Here is a 23,680-nt window from a genome sequence, read left to right as displayed (position 1 = left end):
TTAAAAATAAGTATGCCAACATTGTATTATATTGACTATATTTTGTGTGTGTTAACAAAGACTGAAACTTACAAGGCAATGCTGACAAACTCAGGCCACACTTTTGAGCAATGGCCATCATCTTGTTCTCCTCTTCACCATGGCAACAGTAGGTCACAGCCAGCCCTTGAGTGCCTGTTAAAGAAAAAGAAAAAAAGAAAAAAAAAGGAGTAATCCCAATTAGAATCAATCAGATGAGTTATGTACACATGAATGAGAGAGACAATTATGTTCATCATGTGGTTAAGAACCTATTGATCCAGCTTGATGGGTCAGACTTATTTAGATGGGTGTCTCAGCCAGTGGCGCCAAACACCCCTGGTCATACCAATTAAGGACAGACACTCAACATAGAACAGAAACTTTAAGTACATATCCAACTATTAGTGGGAGAAATACAGGTTTAAAGTCCTATTTTTGGACCCTTTGGAAATTCATTTCAGTTTCAGCTTATTTCGAACATGCATACGATACAATGTATTGCATCACATATTGCCAATTGTTTCATTACGGCACATTCGAAAAGGAGTAGGAAAAAGCAGAACCTATTTAATCCTAGCCCTTTTCATATCATAGCAATTTTATCCCATTTCCTGGTTCTTTTTAACACAACAGTGAATAAATATGTAATGAATAATATACCATAAGTAATATAATCATTATCTAAAGAAAAAAAAAAGGTTCAAGATATTCATAATTGTTCTTCTTTGTCCTTTGTGAACACTTATAGTTTGAAGAGTCTCTGAAACAGAATCATATTGGTGCTTTGTTTTATTTATTTTCTTAATCTATTCCATAATGTAATTCCCCATACGGATATGCTTAAGGTCTTAAATGTTGTGCGTGTATTCAAATGTTTTAAATTACATTTTCCCCCAAGGTTATATTTCTCCTCTTTTGTTGAGAATATTTGCTGTACAATCTTGGGTAGCAAGTTATAATTTGCTTTATACATAATTATAGGCATTTGCAAATGCACCAAGTCGTTGAATTTCAATATTTTTGATTCAATAAAAAGGGTTTGTATGTTCTCTATATCCAACATGATGTATTATTCTAATTGATCTTTTTTGTAACACCATTAGTGAATGAAGTGCACATTTTTTGTTGTTTGCCCATATTTATGCATAATAATTTAGATATGGTAACACTAGTGAGCAGTAATAAATATGAAGTGATTTTTGTACACATCACATTTTGCTTTATTCATTATAACATGTTTCTTGCTCCTTTGTCGTACATTTTTTACATGAAATTTACAATACATTTTATCTTCTATTTTAACACCCAAAAATGTGTTTTCTTTTATCCTTTCAATGTCGACTCTGTCTTTTTGTATATGTGTTTGACTTTGAGTTTATTTCAAACATGCAAGCATACAACATGATACATCACAATTTCCAGTTTCTCTTTTCAACATGTTCGAAAAGGAGTAGGAAGAAGCAGAGTTTGATTAATCCTACCCTTTTTCCTTTACATAGCAGTTGTTAAAACTTTTGTTCCCTTCCTGTTATCAGTTTATTCACAATATACTCCATAAGTAATAACAATAAAAATAAATAACTAAATAATAATTGGTGAAATAAGTCATATTTCATATGATGAGATAAGTAAGATTATTTTGAGAACGAAAGAATGGATGGATGAAAAAAATTCAGAATGTTTATCATGGTTCTTCTTCTTTGTACTTTGTAAACACTTTAAGTTTCAAGAGTTTCCTGAAGTGGATCATATTAGTACATTGTTTGATTTCTTTGCTTAATCCATTCCATAGTTTAATTCCACATACTGATATACTGAAGGTCTTAAGTGTTGTATGTGAATAGAAATGCTTTAAATTACATTTTTCTCTCAGATTATATTGCTCTCTTTTGTTGAGAAGAATTGTTGTATATTCTTGGGTAGCAGGTTATAGTTTGCTTTGTGTATAATTTTAGCTGTTTGCAAATTCTCTCTGTCATGGAATTTCAGTATCTTTGATTCAGTAAATAAAGAATTTGTATGTTCTCTATATCCAACATTACGTATTATTCTAACTGATCTTTTTTGTAACACCGTTAATGAATGAAGTGTACTTTTGAAGTTATTTCCCCCAATTTCTACACAATAACTCAGATATGGTAACACTAGCGAGCAGTAGAGAATATGAAGTGATTTTTGGTCTAGAACATGATTTGACTTTCCCTTCTACTTTTACCAAATAGCATTATTTTAGTTTTACAAAGATTCAAAGATAGTATGTTTTTGTCAAACCATCTTTTTGGCTTGTGTGTGTTCTTTCCTGAACAAAACTCAGTTGTATCATCTGCAAAAAATACTAAATAAGCCTTTCGTAATTTTACAGATGTTTAAAAAAATATACATATATTGAACAATTTTGGTCCCGGTATTGATCCCTGAGGTTTGCCACAAGATATTTCAGGTCTGTAGAAATGTGTTCACCTATCTTCGCATATTGCTTCCTGTTGGTTAAGTAGCTTCTTTCCCAGTTCAAGACCAACCCTCTGATGCCATACCGTTCTAATTTGTTTATTAAGACATTGTAATTGATTGTGTCAAATGTTTCTGTTAAATCCAAAACACTGCAGCAGCACATTTTTTGCTATCTATTGCATTGGTCATCTCTTACGTTATTTCGATTAATGCCATTGATGTTGAATTGTTGGCTTTGTATCCATATTGGTTGTCTGTGAGTGTTTCATTTTCATTTATGAAATTGTCCAATCTGTAGTTAAATAGTTTTTCAATAATTTTAGAAAATTGTGGAAGTAGAGAAGTTTGGAAACTGGTGTTTGTCTCCAGTCTTAAAAATTGGTATGACTTTTGCCATTTTCATTTTTTCTGGAAATATGCCTGTTTGCGATCCCAAAAAGGGACAAGCGGTAGAAAATGGATGGATGGATGAAATGATTGGTTGCTGATATATATCAAAGGTTCTGAAATCTTTTCAATAACCTTTTTTATCGTTTCCATATCAATTCTGTTGCAATCAGTTGAGGTCATGGATTGAAATGTTTTCACAATATTGAAAGAAACAAGCGAAAGAAAATGGATGGATTTATTATTTCTTCTTTTGTCACACCTTCGACTAACATCGAGTAAGGATTTCGGTGTAGTGTCATTCAAGTCTTCAACTGACCCGGGATCTAGAATCTTCTCCTCAAGATTTGCTCCAATGTTCACAAAGTACTTATTCAAGCTTTCAACGACTTTGTTCATTTTGTCATATTGTCCATCTGTCAAGTATTTAGGATAATCCTTCTACCATTTTTAATATTGCTATTTAGGATGCCCCATATTGCTCTCATATTGTTTTTGTTACGGTCCAATAATTAACTGCAATATTCTTTCCTCCGTGTGTTCATATTATGCTCTTAGCTGCTTGTTTTATGTTTTGTACTTGTTTTCTGCCTCTGTAGATCTTTGTGTTATGAATGTTCTATATAATGTATTCTTCTTGTTGCAAGCATTTTTCAGTCCTTTAGTCGTCCATGGTTGATTGTTTTTCTTTTGCTTCTTACTAGGTCGTTTCAATGGACAGTGTTTGTCATAAAGCATTACGTAAGTATTAAAATAAATACCATATGCATCATCTCCATCATTTTCACTGTAGACATTGTCCCCACTTTGATCTCTCCGATCATTCTTGAAAGCTGTCATACTTTGTTCTGTGCATATTCTTCAGAATGTATTTTTGTCATCAATGTTCCTTTTGTTGTCGTTTCCGTCATAGACTATGAAATCTGGTAGAAGATCTCTGATGTCGGATATTAGCAGACCACTTGTGGTATCATCAAAATTATTAGTAAAAATATAAATTACCTAGCGCTGCCCTTGAAAGGTTATGGGATTCTGCTTGGCCTTGTGATTTTAGGATATAAACTCAGGCTATACATTGTGTCACAGTAATCTATTAACTTGTTAGTTAGGGTTCAAGAGGTCAAGTTTGAAGTCTCCACATAGTTATGTTTTCACTGATTTCAGTAAAAGTTGCCTTAATCCAGTTCTCAAACATATCAATGATTGACTTAAGTGATCTATATATGCACACACACAACTGATCGGTACGTTTTTGCTTTTTTCATTACATATTTAAATAGCTCTAAATAGATCTCATCAAAAGCTAACTAACCACAAAGTTTTTTTTACCACTTTGTAGTTTTAGTTCTTCATCACGTACACAGCTGCTCTGCCTCTGTTCTTGTTGGTTGTGTTGATATAATTAAGTTCATATCCTTCAAGGTCAAAATCCATTTATTTTTTTAGTAACAATCTATGTTTCTGAGATAGCAATAATTTTGAAGGGATCCTTGAATTGCTCCAAAAAAATGCTTCTGCTGTTTAAATGAATAATCGACAGTTTGTTGTCCATTTTAATGTTTCGGTTATTTTGTTTGTCTGTATAAAAGAAACAATTATTCCTGGCATGAAAGAAAAAAACCAGTATCTGAATCTATATCCTTATCTAATCCCGGACTATTGGGATCTATGCTGCTGAAGGTTTTCAGTTCAATACATTACTGTTCACAAATCATTTGTGTTGCTCTCTGAATGTATATAAGTGTAAATTAATGTGCACCTGAATAAAGATCATCTTGTTCGGTAATTCCTTAGAGCATTGTAATTTTGTAGTTGAATGTCGATGTTTGTTTTCCGTCAGACTCCATTATCGTCATTTTTGTTGTAGTTGCTGGGAGTTCTGATATTCGTCCAAATCCTTGAAGTCTTTGACAACTAGGACTTTGGCTTGTCGACCTCCATTCAGCTGTATGTAGATTTTACACTTGGTGCTCCAAGTTTCCTGAATTTTACCCGTGTTTCCTCAAGTCGTGTGCTTTCTTAGTGATTTCAGCATTGTGTTTAGTGAGGTGTTCGTTCATGTACACATTTGTGCCCTATTGCTTTTTTCTACCTGTCAGCGATGCCATTTTGGATTTGCTGTTGGCGAGCTTAACAATGGTGACTGCCGGGGTGTTGTTACCTCTAGTATTCAGTGAAATGGACACATCAATGGTCTTAATATTGATATAAATTCCATTTGGTAGAAGAAAGTAGACCACGTGACTCTTTGTTGAAGCAGCGTCAATGTCCTCTGGTTCTCCTCTGTTATCAAGTGCTCTTGCATAGGTTTAAGGTTGATGCGTATCCCTGCAATCATGACGTCATTCTGTCGTGTAAACTGATCCACTTCCTCATTGATGTTTTCTAAAACACTGATAGTACCCAGATTGGTGATGTCTTATTGTTTGGCATTGAGCTGCTGTCTCAATGCAGCCATTTCCTCCTTGAAGTTCTTCAAATCAGTGTTATTTAGTTGCAACTTTTGCCGCAATGCTTCCATCTCCATTTTAATGTTCTCCACAGCACTGCTGTTGTCTTGCTGCCTGGCATTCGACTGCTGGCGCAGTGTTGCATTCTCCTTTTTCAGCTTCTCCACCTTCTGTTTTAATGCTTTTTTGTCTACACAGAGAATCTTTATTTCTTCTCTGAACTTTCTAAATTCCATCATTCACAGAAAATCTTAATTTCTTCTCTGAACTTTCTAAATTCCATCATATCATTGCGAGATTATTTTCTGTCTTTGATCATCTGTTCATGGAGATCTGCAACATCTTTTTGTACACCTTTGATAATCTGTTCCTGGAGATTGTTGACATTCGTTTGTGTCTTATATAGTTTTTTAGAGTTCCTAACTCTTTTGAGTCCAGTTCTACCTCTGGTAACGCTTTATTGACCCATTGACGACTTCTTGTTGTGCTCATGGTTGCTTGGCAGCGAAGTGAAGCCATTGGTGGTGTTAGATCCTGCGGCAAGCGGCAGCTCCATGGTGTTTTTTTTTCCCAAGTATCTTGCACCAGCCAGGACTCTGTCAGCCTTTCTTCATTATCCCTTCATTAAGAACTCTATTTGCAAATCTTAATTGGGCAGCTTAATATAATAGAAAATAGGGGTGCATATAGGGGCCTATATTGGGAATCATGATATCAAACGTGGTAAAACTACTAAAATAGGTCAGATAACCGGGAAAAAAATAAACGCTCCAATGAGGCGAGGTTACCAGGCCTGTGCTGTCGACTCAGACTTAGACAAACTTTAATGATCCACAAGGGAAATTGTTCAACACAGTAGCTCAGTTACAATGATCGAGAGTGTAATGATGGAAAGGACAATGCAGGTATAAATAGACTAGGTATAGCAATATAAAATATAACATATTTGCGAATACATATAATATATACTAAATATGTGTACAGTGTATTATATATACAAATATATTATGTCTATAACATATATACAATATATACCAATTACCATGTACAATATTACAGTATACTGTATGTGGCAGCCGCAGCATAAAATAGAGAGTAAATCCAGCAGAAAATAGACATTAAAACAAAGAGAAGTAGCTGACATAGAAGGTGTCAGGTAATAGACGGATATTATCTATTGCTGTATGGGGAGTGATTATACAGTTGGATGGAGTGCGGAATGAAGGAGTTCTTGGATCCCACAGTGCGGGAAGGAAGCTGAAGGAGCCTGTTGGAGTATGAACTCCACTGTCCCTCAATTGTCTGGTGGAGTGGGTGGGCAGGATTGTCCATGATGGCCAGCAGTTTTTCCAGTGTCCTCCTGTCCTTCACTGACACAAACGCCTCCAACTGCGAGCTAATACTTTGGCCGGCTTTCCGGATCAGTTTAACAATCCGTTTTGAGCCCCTTTTGCAGGTGCTGCTCCCCCAACAAACCACTGCGAAGTGGTTTGCCCTGGCCACTACAGACTGATAAAAGATCTCCAAAAGCTTGGTGCACACATTAAAGGACCTAAGCTTCCTCGGGAAAGAGTCTGCTCATGCCCTTCTTGTAAACAGCATTGCAGTTGTCCTTCCAGTCCAGTCTGCTGTTCAAATGGACTCCTAGGTACTAATACTGCCCCACTACTGCCACCTCCCGGCCATGGATCTTGATGGGCTCCACCGGGGTCATACCCTTCCTATGTCGATGACCAGCTCCTTGGTCTTGTCCACATTAAGGACCAGATGGTTGGCCTGAGACCACTCCACAAAGTCAGCGATCAGTGTCCTGTACTCCAATTTCTGTCCCGCTCTGACACACCAGACCACAGCAGAGTCGTCAGAGTATTTCTGCAGGTGGCAGAACCTGGAACTGTACTGGAAGTCTGAGATGTACAGGGTGAACAGGAAAGGAGACAGGACGGTCACCTGTGGAGCACCTGCACCACTGACCACAGTATCCGACAGGGAGCTTCCCAGTCGCACAAACTGGGGCCTGTCAGACAAGTAATCAGTGATCCAGGAGACAATGGATGAACTGACACCCATCCTGAGCAACTTGTCACTCATCAGAATTGGCTGAATGGTGTTAAAGGCACTGGAGAAATCAAAGAACATGATCCTCACAGTGCCCTTCCCACCATCCAGGTGAGAGTGAGCATGATGCAGCAGGTAGATTAGAGCATCATCCACTCCTACATGGGGCTGATATGCAAACTGTAGAGGATCCAGGGAAGGAGCCACCAGGGGTCTCAGCTGATCCAGTACAAGTCTCATGCCTCTGTAGGTGGGTTAAGGTAAACAAACCAAGCACTCCTACCTTGTAGGAGATCATGAATTTTCCCTGGGACTTATTTACTGCTTTAGATGAAGACATCATGCAGCTGTGTCTAAAAATCCCACCAGACTCAAATGAGGGCAAAATCGATCTGCGAATTCATCAAGGAAATGATGCCGCTGAATGACCAGTGCTTTACTATTACTTAAAGGCCTACTGAAACCCACTACTACCGATCACGCAGTCTGATAGTTTATATATCAATGATGAAATATTAACATTGCAAAACACATGCCATTACGGCCTTTTTAGTTTAATAAATTACAATTTTAAATTTCCCAGGAGTTTCGTCTTGAAAACGTTGTGTAATGATGATGTGTACGCAAGACGTCACACGTTTTTAGGAAGTATGAGCGCTATGCACACACACAGCTAAATGCCGTCTGCTTTAACGGCATATTTACAGAGTATTTTGGAGATATGTGTTGCTGAATATTTTGAAATTTGTTCAATTAATATTGGAGAAGTCACAGTAGAAAGATGGAGTTGGGAAGCTTTAGCCTTTAGCCTCACAAACACAGGTCGATTCCTTGTTTAAAATTCCCGGAGGTGAAAATTTACTATGGATCAGAGCGCGGTCAAGCGAACATGAATCCAGACCAAATGTCAACCAGAAGGTTTCGGTGAGAAAATTGTGGTTAAAAAGTCGCTTCTTACCGGAGAAAAGCTGAGCTTGTGCCGTCCATGAAGCTGCCGTCGACTTCCCTGAGACACTGGCGTCAACACACCCGTCTAGACATCCTTCCGACTATCAGGTACTATTAAACTCACTAAAACACTAGCAACACAATATAAAGATAAGTGATTTCCCAGAATTAGCCTAGTAAATGTGTTGAAAAACATTGGAATCCGTCCCAATGCATATGCGTTTTTTTTTTTACTCGTTTTTTTTTCTAGTCCGTCACTATCAATATCCTCAAACACAAATCTTTCATCCTCGCTCAAATTAATGGGGAAATTGTCATTTTCTTGGTCCGAATAGCACTTTTTGTCGGAGGCTCCCATTATAAACAATGTGAATTTGTGAGGAGACCACACACTTGCAACGTCATGGTTGCAAGTGTGGGGTCATCATCCGGTAGAGGCAGGGCATTTCTCTTAAAGGCCTACTGAAACCCACTACTACCCACCACGCAGTCTAATAGTTTATATATCAATGATGAAATATTAACATTGCAACACATGCCAATACAGCCTTTTTAGTTTACTAAATTGCAATTCTAAATTTCCCGGGAGTTTCGTCTTGAAAACGTTGTGTAATGATGACGTGTACGCAAGACGTCCCAGGTTTTTAGGAAGTATGAGCGCTACGCACACACTAAATGTCGTCTGCTTTAAAGGCATAATTACACAGTATTTTGGAGATCTGTGTTGCTGAATCTTTTGCAATTTGTTCAATTAATGTTGGAAATGTCAAAGTAGCAAGATGGAGTTCGGAAGCTTTAGCCACACAAACACACGGTTATTCCTTGTTTCAAATTCACGGAGTTGAAAGTTTCCTATGGACCACAGCAGACATGGATCCCGACCACTTGTCAACCAGCAGGTTTCGGTGATAAAATTGTGGTTAAAAAGTCGCGACTTACCGGATATCAGCTGAGCTTGCGCCTCCCATACAGCTGCCGTCGACTTCCCCGAGACACTGCGCGTCAACACCCGGCCGTGGACGTACACTTGGGACTATCAGGTACTGTTAAACTCACTAAAACACGAGCAACACAATAGAAAGATAAGGGATTTCACAGAATTATCCTAGTAAATGTCTCTAAAAACAAATGAATCCGTCTCAATGCAACGCGATTGCAATAGAGCTTTTTTTTTTTTAAATGTATTTATTTATTTATTTTTCTAGTCCGTCGCTATCAATATCCTCAAACACAAATCTTTCATCCTCGCTCAAATTAATAAGGAAATTGTCGTTTTCTCGGTCCGAATAGCACTTTTTGTTGGAGGCTCCCATTAAAAACAATGTGAATATGTGAAGAGCCCCCACACGTGTGACGTCATCGTCTGCGACTTTCGGTAGAGCAAGGCTTTTCTCCAGTTGCGAACTTTATCGTGGATGTTCTTTTCTAAATCCTTTCAGCAAAAATATGGCAATATCGTGAAATGATCAAGTATGACACATAGAATGGACCTGCTATCCTCGTTTAAATAAGAAAATCTCATTTCAGTAGGCCTTTAAGACACTGTACTCCGTCAACTAGTAAGCCACGGTTTGTACTTATGGGCCACGGCAATTGTTTGGGATATATATTTGTTAGCGAAATACAACGTGATCGTCACACTTCTGCATACACTGATATTGTCGATGGAAATAAGAAAATAAGCTTCACTACCGATCTTTGGATGTGTGATGTTAGATCAATCAAAGTAGTGATGTCATATTTGATTAGGAAAAATCTACAGGTATTTTTCAAATCCACCTTTGTTTGAGATTTTCTCAACTCCAGATGTGCACAAACCATAGTTAAATTCAAAATTTGAAAAAATAGTAGATGCATAAGTCATAGTCTGGCTCAAGAAGAAGGAAGTTACTGCCTTGAAAGAAAAATATTGTGGATCTTTAGTAGAAATGTTGCTTTTTAGGTGCTATTACGAGCTTTACCAATGAAAAATTGAACACTAACCAAAACGTCCAGCTCGTCCAATTCGATGCATGTAGGTTTCCCAATCCTGTGGCACGTCCAGGTTTATCACCAAGTTGACCTTCTCTGCATCTATGCCCCTGGATGTCTGATAGTGAGACAATAACAATAAATGCAGGTAAAAATGTGCAAAAAATAAAATAAACGTGTAACTGACCAGGTCAGTAGAAATGAGGACTCTGCACTGATACTGCTTAAGTTTAGACATGGCCTCAAGTCTCTGCTCTTGACTCAGACCTCCTGTGAAGGAACATAACATCTTGTTTAAAAAGGGGAACTGCACTGTTTTTGGCCAATCTTCCACAATCCCTATAAGACACAATAACTCACATCTGTTTTCTCTTTTCTGTGTGTTCCAAATAGTTAAAGCAAAGAGGTGTATTAGGCCTTAAGCAATGTGTTATTCTTATAGCCAGACGTCCCATCACATGACAACCTCTGAAGAAGGCAACAGTTGTAGCCGCAGCCATAAGGAACGGAAGTAAACACAGGTCTGGCAGTAAGAATAACAAAATGATGTTCTAAATAGTTATAAACTGCTAACAAGAGGCGGCTAACATTGCAGGTAAAGGGAATTGACCTATACTGCCTAAAAAGCCCTCTAAAAACATCCATCAAAGTTTTATATGTATGCTATATATGTAACACTTACAGTATTTTGGTCTCTTGTCCCCAGGCAGGCTACAGCTCTCCATCTTTTAAGTCACTGTTTATGGAATGAGTATACCAACATAGCTTTTGCACCTGTGTGACCCCCATATTATTGCATGTAGTACATGGATCTGTAGCTACACTCATCTTGGTAGCTAAGACTTAAAGCCAAACTGCACTTTTTTGGGAATTCTGCTATCGTTCACAATCATTATGAAAGACATGACGACAGATGGATTTTTTTTAATGCATTCTAAATATTAAATACATTTGATTCAAAGTCTGCTTACAATGGAACCTAGGGAGCCTTTAAAAAATATCCAAACACCTCCATTAGGGTTTTTTATATATGATGTACAGTAAGCATATATATATAATGTATTACAGGCACATTTATAATAACGGTTAATATTTACGTATTTTTATAATTTTAAGCATACGCGGCGCATTAATTACAAAACATTACACCGTTGGCTTTTTTTTCCTTTATCACTGATTTCTGCTCACTGCAGACTTATGAGAGCTATCAAACATAAAACATCACTTACTGTGCAAGGTCTGCTGTCATTAGAATGCAGACTGCTGGGATGATCATATATTCCCATTCAAATGACTCGAGAAGAAACGGGGTGGGGGGGCTGTTGAGACCAAGTGCTTTTTGTGTCTTCTTTGCCAGGTCAAAGTCCTAAATTGCGGTCAAAGTGGACCCACTTGTCGCATTTTATTCTCAGCCATCTACTTTCCAGGTGAGGTGCATGATCTATGATCTACAATAAACTTCCAAACAAAAAGAAAGGGGGGGAAACAGAAGACCACTCGATGAAGTAAACATAGGGAGACACAGTAATGGTTACGTTATTGCTATGAATAGTTTGTCTGCGTTAGCGCTTATAATAACATTACCAATACTTGGTTAATATTAAAGTCACGAAATGTAAATTGAGGATTGTTGGCGTGTTTTTAATGGTTATTTGTCAGATTTTAGAGGCGGAATAGTGGAACTCCAATTGGCTCGGCCGTAAGCCGACTTTTATTTATTTATTATTTCATTTAGTATTTAAAATGCTTTTTTTATCCATTCGTTGTCATGTCTTTCATAATGATTGTGAACGAGAGGCACAATTCCAGAAATGGTGCAGTTTCCCATTCCACTACTTAAGTCGAGTTGAAGCTTATCCTTAGCAATACTGTAATTGTGAGCTTATTCGACTACAACAACAACAGCATTGAGACAAGAATGTGTTGTGTTTGCTTCTACTAATTATGGCAGACTTCGAAACATATTTTAGGACTTTAGGAACATTAGGATCCAGAACCTTATATTATTGAGCCTGAATTTAGGGAGGAAGGTGCATTGGTTGGAGAAGCTGAGCGGGCAAGAAAAGAGGCTAAACGGAGCACACAAGTGCCGAGAATCAGAACTGGCTTGACTTGGTGGTATAAATGTGGAGCTTGCCAAGTCATGGCAACAAAAACAGAAGGCTTTTGGTGCAGTAAGTGGCACACAGTGTTACATCTATGGAATAGAGGTAGTTAGATCTTGAAATAACAATGCTGTTCTAGCCTGGTTTATAGCAGGTCACGTAATGTAAATAAAGCGTTGTTGATTTTTTAATTTGTTCTTTTTAAAAAACTTTATAGATGGAGTGGATGGATCACATTTAGCTGCCTCTTGGTAGCAGTATTTTTTTTTTTTTACTACTTAACACACAGAAAATAGATAGACATGTGCTCGTGGCCCACATAGGGATTGTGAATGATGGGTACATTTTTAAAGAAGTGCAGTTCTCTTTGAGATAAACAAAATCACTAAACCAAATCCTTTCGTTAAGTCTGATAGTATTTCATGTAGTGTTTCCAAGTGACATTTTAGATCATTTTATCTTGGTTGTTAATATAATCCTCCAACTCTTAATCTCACCTGAGATGCAAACAGCAGGTAGATCTTTAGAGGACAAGATGTCTGCCAGGTTCTGAGCCCTGAAGAGGGACACAATACTTTATTGCAAAAAATGCTACATACATTATTGTAAAACAGCAAACTGAGAGACGGTCCAAAATGCAGGTAAAAAAAAAACGATCCAAAATGTACACATTTTTGTTTGTGGAGAGATTAAACATGTGATCACCTTGTGTGCAGGTTAGAGAAGACAAGTGCCTGATTGAAGGGTATTTTACTGAACAGCTCCAGCAAGAGTTGCACTTTCTCCTCAAAGACCTTGTGAGGTAATGGATGAGACTGCACCAGCTTATAGTACTGCTTCAGGCCTGACGGGGATTGCAAATTAACATCATGCATAATAGAAAGAATTCCATGTCAGCTAATAGTGTTTGTCTCAAGGCGCCTTTAATGGACGAACACCACTGAACGGTTCATTTATTATTTTCTAATGGCAAAACCTACCTTTGAGTCCCATCTCCGTAGGGTTGAGTCTGACAAAAGTGGGCTCTCTCATGTAACGGGTAAGGTGCTGAGCAAGGGTCTCTGGATAGGTGGCAGACAGTGCAAGCATTTGTTTGTTCACAGGCAGCGCGGAGAAGATCCAGCTGGAGAGAGACAACAACTTGCATTTCAGGTGTACTCCCTTTGTTTTTTATGGTCAACATCGAATAGAAATTTGCTTTAAAGCATCCACCAATCAGTGATACAGCAAAACAAAACATAAAATAACACTCATAAATTAGAACAACATATGAGAGAAGCCTGATTCATGGCATTTAATGCATGATTACATGCACTTTTTATTCCAAAAAGCCTAAATTCAAGTGATATTGTACAATAATGATCTGTTTTGGTCACCATACTTAATCTGTTCCTGAAAGCTTCCCTCCTCCAGGAGCTTGTCAGCCTCATCCAAAACAAAGAGGCGGATACTAGTAGTGGACAGCATGCCGAGCTCAATCAGCTGCTTAATACGACCTGTGAGAACAAGCAGCAAGAATTAAAATAACACAAATTCAAACATGGTGCAGAGAGGGAGATGATTCATAATCAATTGGTTATTATTAAAAATACATTTGATTCGTCTAACATTCTTATAAGCAAGACAATGTTGTGTAGTGTTTTGTCTTCATTTGTGATGCAGCATCAAGCACAAGCTGCGATAAGTTTAAATTAATAACTGTTTCAAAGTGTTAAGTATTTGAAAAACTGTGATTCAACATCTGTCTGCACATAATTTTAATTGCAGTAGCAGCTGCAAAGAACTATACATTAAAAAAAACATTGGCCCATAGCTTCCCATATAATCAAAACAAACAATACCGTGTTTATAAATATGCTCATAAATAACAATAGTGCACTATTGTTGCCAAACAATCTAAGCAGTGTTTTCTGAGCATTTGAGGTGCACCTTTGGAGGTTTTCTGCACTATGGTATTGCACACTCCCTGGGCTTGTGGTGGCGGATATCCGCTCTAACTCACGCAGTGAATACTTCTAGACAGCCTGTCTTTGATTACCGAAAAAATGCATGACGAAAGATAGATCTCTCTTTCACATTTGATATCTACCCCTATTTACTAATTACAATGATAAAGTCGCTAAAATGCATCACAGATCATTTCTGCGAAGTCTAATCCCTGGCAAACCAAGCGTGTATGAGGTGTGTAAAGGAGCATTACGTTACACCTGAAGTAATGCAACACTGCCAGAGGTGCATTATACTTTGTTTATGACCACAGGAGAACCGGACAGGACAAACCCGAAGTCGTGACAGGCTTCTACTAGTAAGTAAATACAAACCCCGTTTCCATATGAGTTGTGAAATTGTGTTTGATGTAAATATAAACTGAATACAATGATTTGCAAATAATTTCCAACCCATATTCAGTTGAATATGCTACAAAGACAACATATTTGATGTTCAAACTGATAAACGTTTTTTTTTGCAAATAATCATTAACTTTAGAATTTGATACCAGAAACACGTGACAAAGAAGTTGGGAAAGGTGGCAATAAATACAGATGAAGTTGAGGAACGCTCATCAAACACTTATTTGGAACATCCCACCGGTGTGCAGGTTAACAGGGAACAGGTGGGTGCCATGATTGGGTATAAAAGCAGCTTCCCAAAAAATGCTCAGTCTTTCACAAGAAATGATGGGGCGAGGTACAGCCCTTTGTTAACAACTGCGTGAGAAAATAGTCAAACAGTTTAAGAACAGCGTTTGTCAAAGTGCAATTGCAAGAAATTTAGGGATTTCAACATCTATAGTGCATAATATCATCAAAAGGTTCAGAGAATCTGGAGAAATCACTCCACGTAAGTGGCGTGGCCGGAAACCAATATTGAATGACCGTGACCTTCGATCCCTCAGACGGCACTGTATCAAAAACCAACATCAATCTAAAAGGGATAACACCACATGGCCTCAGGAACACTTCAGAAAACCACTGTCACTTAATACAGTTTTTCGCAACATCTGTAAGTGCAAGGTAAAGCTCTACTATGCAAAGCGAAAGTCATTTATCAACAACATCCAGAAACGCCGCCGGCTTCTCTGGGCCAGAGATCATCGAAGATGAACTGATGCAAAGTGGAAAAGTGTTCTGTGGTCTGACGAGTCCACATTTCAAATTGTTTTTGGAAATATTCGACATCGTTTCATCCGGACCAAAGGTGAAGCGGACCAGTCAGACTGTTATCGACGCAAAGTTCAAATGCCAGCATCTGTGATGGTATGGGGGTGCATTAGTGCCCAAGGAATGGATAACTTACACATCTGTGAAGGCACCATTTATGCTTAAAGATACATACAGCTTTTGGAACAACATATGCTGCCGTCTAAGCGCCGTCTTTTTCATGGACGCCCCTGTTTATTTTAGCAAGGCAATACCAAGCCAAATTCAGCACGTGTTACAACAGCGTGGCTTTGTAAAAAAAAAGAGTGCAGGTACTTTCCTGGCCCGCCTGCAGTCCAGACCTGTCTCCCATCGAAAATGTGTGGCGCATTATGAAGCGTAAAATACGACAGCGGAGACCCCGGACTGTTGAACGACTGAAGCTCTACATAAAACAAGAGTGGGAAAGAATTCCACTTTCAAAGCTTCAACAATTAGTTTCCTCAGTTCCCAAACATTTATTGAGTGATGTTAAAAGAAAAGGTGATGTAACACAGTGAACATGCCCTTTCCCAACTACTTTGGCACGTGTTGCAGCCATGAAATTCTAAGTTAATTATCTGCAAAAAAAAATAAGGTTTATGAGTTTGAACATCAAATATGTTGTCTTTGTAGTGCATTCAATTGAATATGGGTTGAAAAGGATTTGCAAATCATTGTATTCCGTTTATATTTACATCTGACACGATTTCCCAACTCATATGGAAACGGGGTTTGTATATGCGAAACACCTGGCTTATTTTTTTATTCTCCGGTGCTGACTGAGTGCTCCCGTGCTGAAAAAAAGGTGTTTGGTACTGACGATACATATATCAATTACATTTGTACATGTTCTTATCTATGTATCAGTACTTTTGACAACTTAGTTGCATGCCTAGCCTCTTACCAGGTGAGCCCACAGCTACGTGGCATTTCTTCAGGTGGAGTTTGTCCTGACTAACGGGCCTTCCCCCGATGAACACGTGACATTGCAGGCCCTCCATGGCACAGCCTATCGCCATCACCACTGAGTGGATCTGCACCGCTATCTCTCGAGTGGGAGCCAGCACAAGAACCTGCAAAAATCAAAAGGACAAGTAAATGTCAACAACCACTTATGTTTGATTGTGGCCAAATAGCTGTGTTCCAGCTCCTAATCAGAGAGACCCTGTAGCTAATCACAAAGTGCTCTACAATCCAGGGGGACTGGATGTTCCTTTATCAATAATTGTCCCATTTCATTTCAACATATCAGCTTGAGCAGCTTAACCTCGTCAGATTCAGACCTCAATAACTAAAGTGATTAACAGTCACAGCTATAATCACGATAAAGCTCACACAAAGTCTTGTCCCCCCACCACCATCACTTACAGAGAGATGAATGAACATTACACAAATATTGTACAATGTACACTAAGGCTGGGAATCTTAGGGTGCCTCACAATATGATACGTGATATATGGTTCACAATAAGGATTATATCGCGACACGTCAGAGTTTAGGCTAGTTTCTAAATCAGGCTAATAACGATTTGGGGAGGAATGTATTCTCTCTCACAGGCATGTCTTTTTTTCCTCACTACATTGACAAAATGACACTGCCTCATTTTCCACCAATCCCTTTAAAGGTGTGATACGTTATGTTCTAGAACATGGTAACTAACTAAGTGTCAACATTAACAAACATTTACACAGCAAGTCGTCACAATACATAGACATTGCATTGAGCTGGTCGGCCTGTTGCCAATTGTTAGTGAATTTGCGGAGTCAAAACATTAATGCAAGGCCATGGACTGAATTTCATGAAACTCTTTTTGAAAAACTGTGTTTTATCTTTAACAGTCTGTGTTTTACTTGCTACATTATCTATGTAGTTTTATTATGCTTAATAGTGTTTTTTAAATTTAGTAAATTATATTTATCTTGAAGCACAGACCAAGTGTGCATCTGTAATTCATTAAGTATTTTGTACAATGTAAAAGTGTAATGATTGATCCATACATTCCTAGATTGATTTATATTCCTAAATTTCAAGTATATCGATTTGTCTTCGGCAAGTTTGCCTTCCAGAAGATAGGTATCAATTCAACATCGTTATGAAAGGGAAACAATATTTGATTTAAGAACAGCAGACATTATAAGAGGTTTAATACTTTTAATGATAAGGACTTTAAATGTGGTCTATTTACCTTGTCTGAAACATCATCAAAACATCAATGGCAGACAGCTAAGGTGAGGTCACAACCAACACAAATGCCAGAATACAATATCATTAATCACAACAAAACAACTTTCAGCTACAGCACAGTTGCAAAAAACAAATACAAATGACACAACACAATAATTTAAAGCTGCAACACAACTCTAAGCCACAAAAGATGTAACGGCCACTCCGGCATTGACAGAGGAGCAAGTTAAGCAACGCACCGACGTTCGGAACACAACAACATTAAGTGTGACACACAACATGCACCTGGCAGCCAAGGAGAGGTAATATCATAAGAAACAAATAAATACATGCGATGGATCAAGAAGGCTATGGAATTCAGAAAGCGAGGGGCCAACACCATGATCAGGGATAAGTTGGCATACATGCTTCCACATGGACAACATGGGAACTTTATTTAGCAGGTAAATATACAATCCAAATGTTGATCATAGTACTTTTACTGAAAATTGCTTGAATGTGTCAGGAAAGTAAATACCTCTTGTTAATTCAACCTAAAGTGTTGGTTGGACTTTATTCAAATAAGATGTGAATGCAATGGCAATTAATTGTTGTTTATTTGCTTGTTTGTGTTCATAGTTCATTTATTCCTACTCTTTGTGCTGGAAAAATAATTAAATTTCAGTTTTGATTATGGCTTCTCCTAGGGCTGTGCGATATATCGATATATACGATATATCGCGGATTTGTCTCTGTGCAATATAGAAAATGACTACATATATCGTGATATTCGAGTATACGTTCTCACGCAGGACTTTTAGCTGCGGGCGTACACTTCAGGCTCTCCTCGCTCTTTCCTGTGTCTCCTACTCGCAGACAAGCAGGCGCACATTCTTACAAACGTCAAACTGTCACGTCACAGGTCACCTACACGCCCCTCGCAGGGCAGAGAGCTAGCGGCGTGGCTAACGTTAGCTACTAAAGATGGTGCGGATCTGGTAACAAATGAAGGAAGACTTAATTCCAAATCAATTACAGCAGGGTTTCCATTGTCTGGCGGTGGTTCGGCTCAAGTGGGAATATGTCGAACATACAACCGTAATTTGTCAAGTGTGGGGGGAAAAAGCGTTGCTATAAAAAGTAGCATTACTGCTAATATGTAGCATCATTTGTAAAGTCACTCGCTAGAGTTTGAAGAGAATTTCATAACCTTAGTAACATACCACATAGTGAAGGACGAATACTATTTGATTTCCTATTATGCAGCTCATTTTTATTTGACACTTAAAATGTCTCTTACATTCTTGAACTTTATGTTTTGGAAATGACTTGAATGTTTGTGCCATTGTTTAGTAACTTTAATAAATACACTTTTGGTCAATTGACTTAGTTGTGATTTCCCTCTCTGCATGAAAGTTTAAAAGCAGCATAATTAATGCAGTATGAATAGGAATGTCTTAATGTAGACATATATAATCATCATACTGCTGTGATCATATGCATCAAGTGTTCATTCAAAGCCAAGGCAAAATATCGTAATATGTATCGCGATATGGCCTAAAAATATTGCGATATTAAAAAAAGGCAATATCGCCGGGCCCTAGCTTCTCCCAATTATGAAAATATAATAATCGAAAAAAAAAAAATCTTTAATGGGCCATGCAACCTGCATGGACATTCCCGAGCTTGTGATGATGAAACAGATGAGGAGCAAATGAGTGAAAAAAGAGCCCGAATACGAGAACAGCCTTCTTTCATCTCCGCTATATGAAATCAATTTAGTGTTATCGTAAGATTTTCTGTTAAAATGAAGCCATTCATGAAATGTCTTTGTGTCGCCCATCCATCCATCCATTTTCTACCACTTATTCCCTTTCGGGGTCGCGGGGGCGCTGGCGCCTATCTCAGCTAATTGTGTCGCCCTTTGTTTCAAAAAGTATGAAAGTACCAATTTTACCAAAATGCTGGTATCGGGATAATGCTATTTACGGTAGAAGTTATGGGAATAGTTGCAGTGTACATTACTTAGGGAGAACAAATCCACTCACCTGGGTGGCAGAATTTTCCAGATTCAAGGAGTCCAAAGCAATAGTGCAGAACACACATGTCTTTCCCGTGCCAGATTTGGCCTGGACAATTAAATCTGAAACGAGAAATCAAGTAATCAATTTATCGTCTTAAGGAGTAATAACAAAATCATTATTTTTTCCATCCATCCATCAATCCATTTCCTACCGCTTGTCCCTTTTGGGGTTGCTGGAGCCTATCTCAGCCGCATTCGGGCGGAAGGCGGGGTACACCCTGGACAGGTCGCCACCTCATCGCAGGGCCAACACAGATAGACAGACAACATTCACACTCACATTCACACACTAGGGCAAATTTAGTGTTGCCAATCAACCTATCCCCAGGTGCATGTCTTTGGGGGAAGCCGGAGTACCCGGAGGGAACCCACGCAGTCACGGGGTTCTCTACACAGAAAGATCCCGAGCCTGGGATTGAACCCGGGACTGCTCAGGACCTTCGTATTGTGAGGCACATGCACTAACCCCTGTTCCACGGTGCTGCCAGAAAACCATACCATATCACTAAAGACAAAACAAAAGATAAAACTGGCGTCGGGACCCAAGTTGAACCGCTCGCCTATGTATCGGTTGGGGACATCTCTGCACTGCTGATCCGCCTCCGCTTGGGATGGTTTCCTGCTGGTTCCACTTTGGATGGGACTCTCGCTGCTATATTGGATCCACTTTGGACTTGATTCTCACAGTTACGTTAGATCCACTATGGTTTGGACTTTCACAATATCATGTTAGATCCGCTCGACATCCATTGCTTTCAGTCCCCGGGAGGGTTGCCCACATATGTGGTCCTCTCTAAGGTTTCTCATAGTCATCATGGTTGACGTCCCACTGGGGTGAGTTTTTCCTTGCCCTTATGTGGGCCCTAGCGAGGATGTCGTTGTGGTTTGTGCAGCCCTTTGAGGCACTTGTGATTTAGGGCTATATAAATAAACATTGATTGATGGTTTAATTAGAACCTCATGAAAAAATACCTATATCTAATTAAAACATTCAGGTTACAATAAATGTGGCTGTCCGGGATTTTTCTAGCAAACTAACAGCGAAGCCTGGTCTGTTATTATTGAATAAACATGTTTAACTAATGGTGGGAGAATGGTTAGTGCGTCTGCCTCACAATACGAAGGGGTCCTGAGTAGTCTGGGGTTCAATCCCGGTGTCACGCCAAATTTGTGCCCAACGAAATAAGTGCTCAGGGGGGGTGTGCGCATGCGCGCACCTGCGCAGTCCAGTGTGCCGGGCAGTTTTTTGGCAGGGCGGCGTCATTGACAAACCAACGTGTGTAGCGAGAGAGAGACCATCCTAGTAGTGATTTAGCGAGACTCTGAAGATTTGGTTAGGGTTACAGTTTTTCTTTTAGCTAACAATATCAGCAAATCCAAATTTAACTAATGAGTATACCTCGTATGCACTCTCACTGAGGCCACAGGGGCAATTATTTGGCAAGCCGTCCCATACACACTGTATACAAGTGGTCCTCAACCTTTTTTCAGTGATAAACCCCCTGTGAACACTTTTTTTTTAATTCAAGTAGCCCCTAATCAGAGCAAAGCATTTTTGGTTGAAAAAAAGAGATAAAGAAGTAAAATAGAGCACTATGTCATCAGTTTCTGATTTATTAAATTGTATAACACTGCAAGATATTGATCATTTGTAGTGGTCTTTCTTGAACTATTTGGAAAAAAAGATATAAAAATAACTAAAAACTTGTTGAAAAATTTAAACAAGTGATTCAATTATAAATAAAGATTTCTACACATAGAAGTAATCATCAACTTAAAGTGTCCTCTTTGGGGATTGTAATAAAGATCCATCTGGATTCATCAACTTAATTCTAAACATTTCTTCACAAAAAAATAAATCTTTAACATCAATATTTATGGAACATGTCCACAAAAAAATCGAGCTGTCAACACTGATTATTGCATTGTTGCATTTCTTTTCACAGTTTATGATCTTACATTCATATTTTGTTGAAGTATTATTGAATACATATATTTATAAAGGAATTTTTGAATTGTTGCTATTTTTACAATATCTTAAAAAAAAATCTCACGTACCCCTTGGCATACCTTCAAGTACCCCCAGGGGTACCCCCATTTGAGAACCGCTGCTGTATACAATAGGGTGGGCATATATTTTGCTCTAAAGGGGCTAAATATATGCCCCGACACGCTCAAGCACTTATTTCGCTTGACACCGGGCTCGGGATCTTTCTGTGTGGAGTTTGCATGTCCTCACCGTGACTGGGTGGGTTCCGTCTGGGTACTCCGGCTTCCTCCCACCTCCAAAGACATGCACCTGGGGATAGGTTGATTGGCAACACTAAATTGGCCCTAGTGTGTGAATGGGAGTGTGAATGTTGTCTGTCTATCTGTGTTGGCCCTGCGACGAAAGCGACTTGTCCAGGGTGTACGCCGCCTTCCACCCGATTCTAGCTGAGATAGGCAACACCGCCCCCTGCGATCCCAAAGGGAATAAGCGGTAGGAAATGGATGTTTAACTATAACACAACGGCTACTTGACATTGTTCTTGATAACTTAAAAAGGTGTTTGTGTTCTCATGTAACAAGCCAAACATTTACAAGCCAAACTAAAGAAAAGCACGCACCGAGTCCACAGCGGCCAAGCGGGATCGCCTTCAACTGGATCGGGGAAGGTTTTTGAAAGCCAGATGCCGACAGTCCGTCCAGCACCACCTGAGACAACAACAAAGAGCTGAAGTCTATTCCTTCCGATAAAACGACATCGTCAGTCCTGTTTCGCGTTTCTATATCATGGGCTGCTTTCCTTGTGCAGTCCGCCATCTTTCCAACTCGTCATCAACGAGAGCTGTGTGTCAAGCGACAGCAAACTTCAGCAGACTTGATTCTATACTGGCCTCTAGCGGCCAGGGGGTAGAAGGTCATTTACAAGTACCCATGCAGTGTTTTTAGAATAGAATAGAATAGAATAGAATAGAGTTTTATTGTCATTATTGCAATGAACCGGTTCAAAGAACAACGAAATTGGAGCAGCTCCTCCTAAGGTGCATATACAATATGGTAGTATAAATAGTAAAAAAAAAAAGATAGAGATGACAGATGTATCTATGTATATGTATATGTATCCACACAGATGCATATCTGCATGCATATGAATACATATACACACATACATAAAACATTATTGCACATTGTAGTCCGAAAAAATAGAAAAAACATTTAAACATTACACATGAGGACATGATGGACATATTGTGCTCACTCAGTGCCTGTTTAATGCTACAATGGCTCTTGGGTAAAAGCTATTTTTTAGTCTATTGGTGCTCGCTTTTAGCACCCTGTAGCGTCTGCCTGAGGGTAGCAGTTCCAGGTGGCTGTGCCCGGGGTGGAATGGGTCTTTCAGGATGCTCTGTGCTTTCCTGAGACAGCGGGAGCTGTACAGGTCAGCCAGGGGGGGGAGGGGGCATCCGATTAACTTCTGGGCGGTCTTTATGACTCTCTGGAGCGCCGTTCTCTCTGCGGCCGTGCAGCTGCTGAACCACACGCAGATGCAGTAGGTCAGGATGCTCTCAATGGAGCACCGGTAGAAGGACACCAGCAGTTCCTGTGAGAGGTGGTTGTTCCTGAGTATTCTCAGGAAGTGCAGTCTCTGGTGTGCCTTCTTGATGGTAGCCGTGGTGTTGGTGCTCCAGGATAGGTCGTCGGCCAGGTGGACTCCCAGGGAGCGGAAGTCGGAGACCCTCTCCACACAGTCACAACTGATGATCAGGGGCAGGATGTCCGTTTTTTTCCTCCTGAAGTCTATGACCAGTTCCTTGGTCTTGGAGGTGTTCAGGGCCAGGTTGTTGACTTTGCACCAATCCGACAGCTTCTCCACCT

The 23,680-nt window shown here is 39.2% G+C and overlaps 1 protein-coding gene across 1 annotated transcript in view; it reads right to left on the bottom strand.

Moving 5' to 3' along the window:
• Nucleotides 1–22,677, bottom strand: part of ddx20 (DEAD (Asp-Glu-Ala-Asp) box polypeptide 20) — a 26,768-nt gene extending 4,091 nt beyond the window's left edge. Inside the window, exons 1-10 of the mRNA XM_061904440.1 lie at nt 22,429–22,677; nt 19,785–19,879; nt 16,478–16,646; nt 13,773–13,887; nt 13,372–13,514; nt 13,097–13,235; nt 12,889–12,947; nt 10,474–10,556; nt 10,299–10,404; nt 73–174 (exon numbers count right to left, since the gene is read on the bottom strand). Of these exons, the coding sequence (XP_061760424.1) occupies nt 73–174; nt 10,299–10,404; nt 10,474–10,556; nt 12,889–12,947; nt 13,097–13,235; nt 13,372–13,514; nt 13,773–13,887; nt 16,478–16,646; nt 19,785–19,879; nt 22,429–22,624 (1,207 nt within the window). The 5' untranslated portion in view covers nt 22,625–22,677. The remainder of the gene's footprint in view (nt 1–72; nt 175–10,298; nt 10,405–10,473; nt 10,557–12,888; nt 12,948–13,096; nt 13,236–13,371; nt 13,515–13,772; nt 13,888–16,477; nt 16,647–19,784; nt 19,880–22,428) is intronic.
• Nucleotides 22,678–23,680: the final 1,003 nt, after the last annotated feature.

This window comes from Nerophis ophidion, linkage group LG06 (genome assembly GCF_033978795.1).
Source record: "Nerophis ophidion isolate RoL-2023_Sa linkage group LG06, RoL_Noph_v1.0, whole genome shotgun sequence".
Classification (NCBI taxonomy): domain Eukaryota; kingdom Metazoa; phylum Chordata; class Actinopteri; order Syngnathiformes; family Syngnathidae; genus Nerophis; species Nerophis ophidion.
Note: the sequence above shows the minus strand (reverse complement) of the source record. Positions and strands in the feature narration are given on the sequence as shown.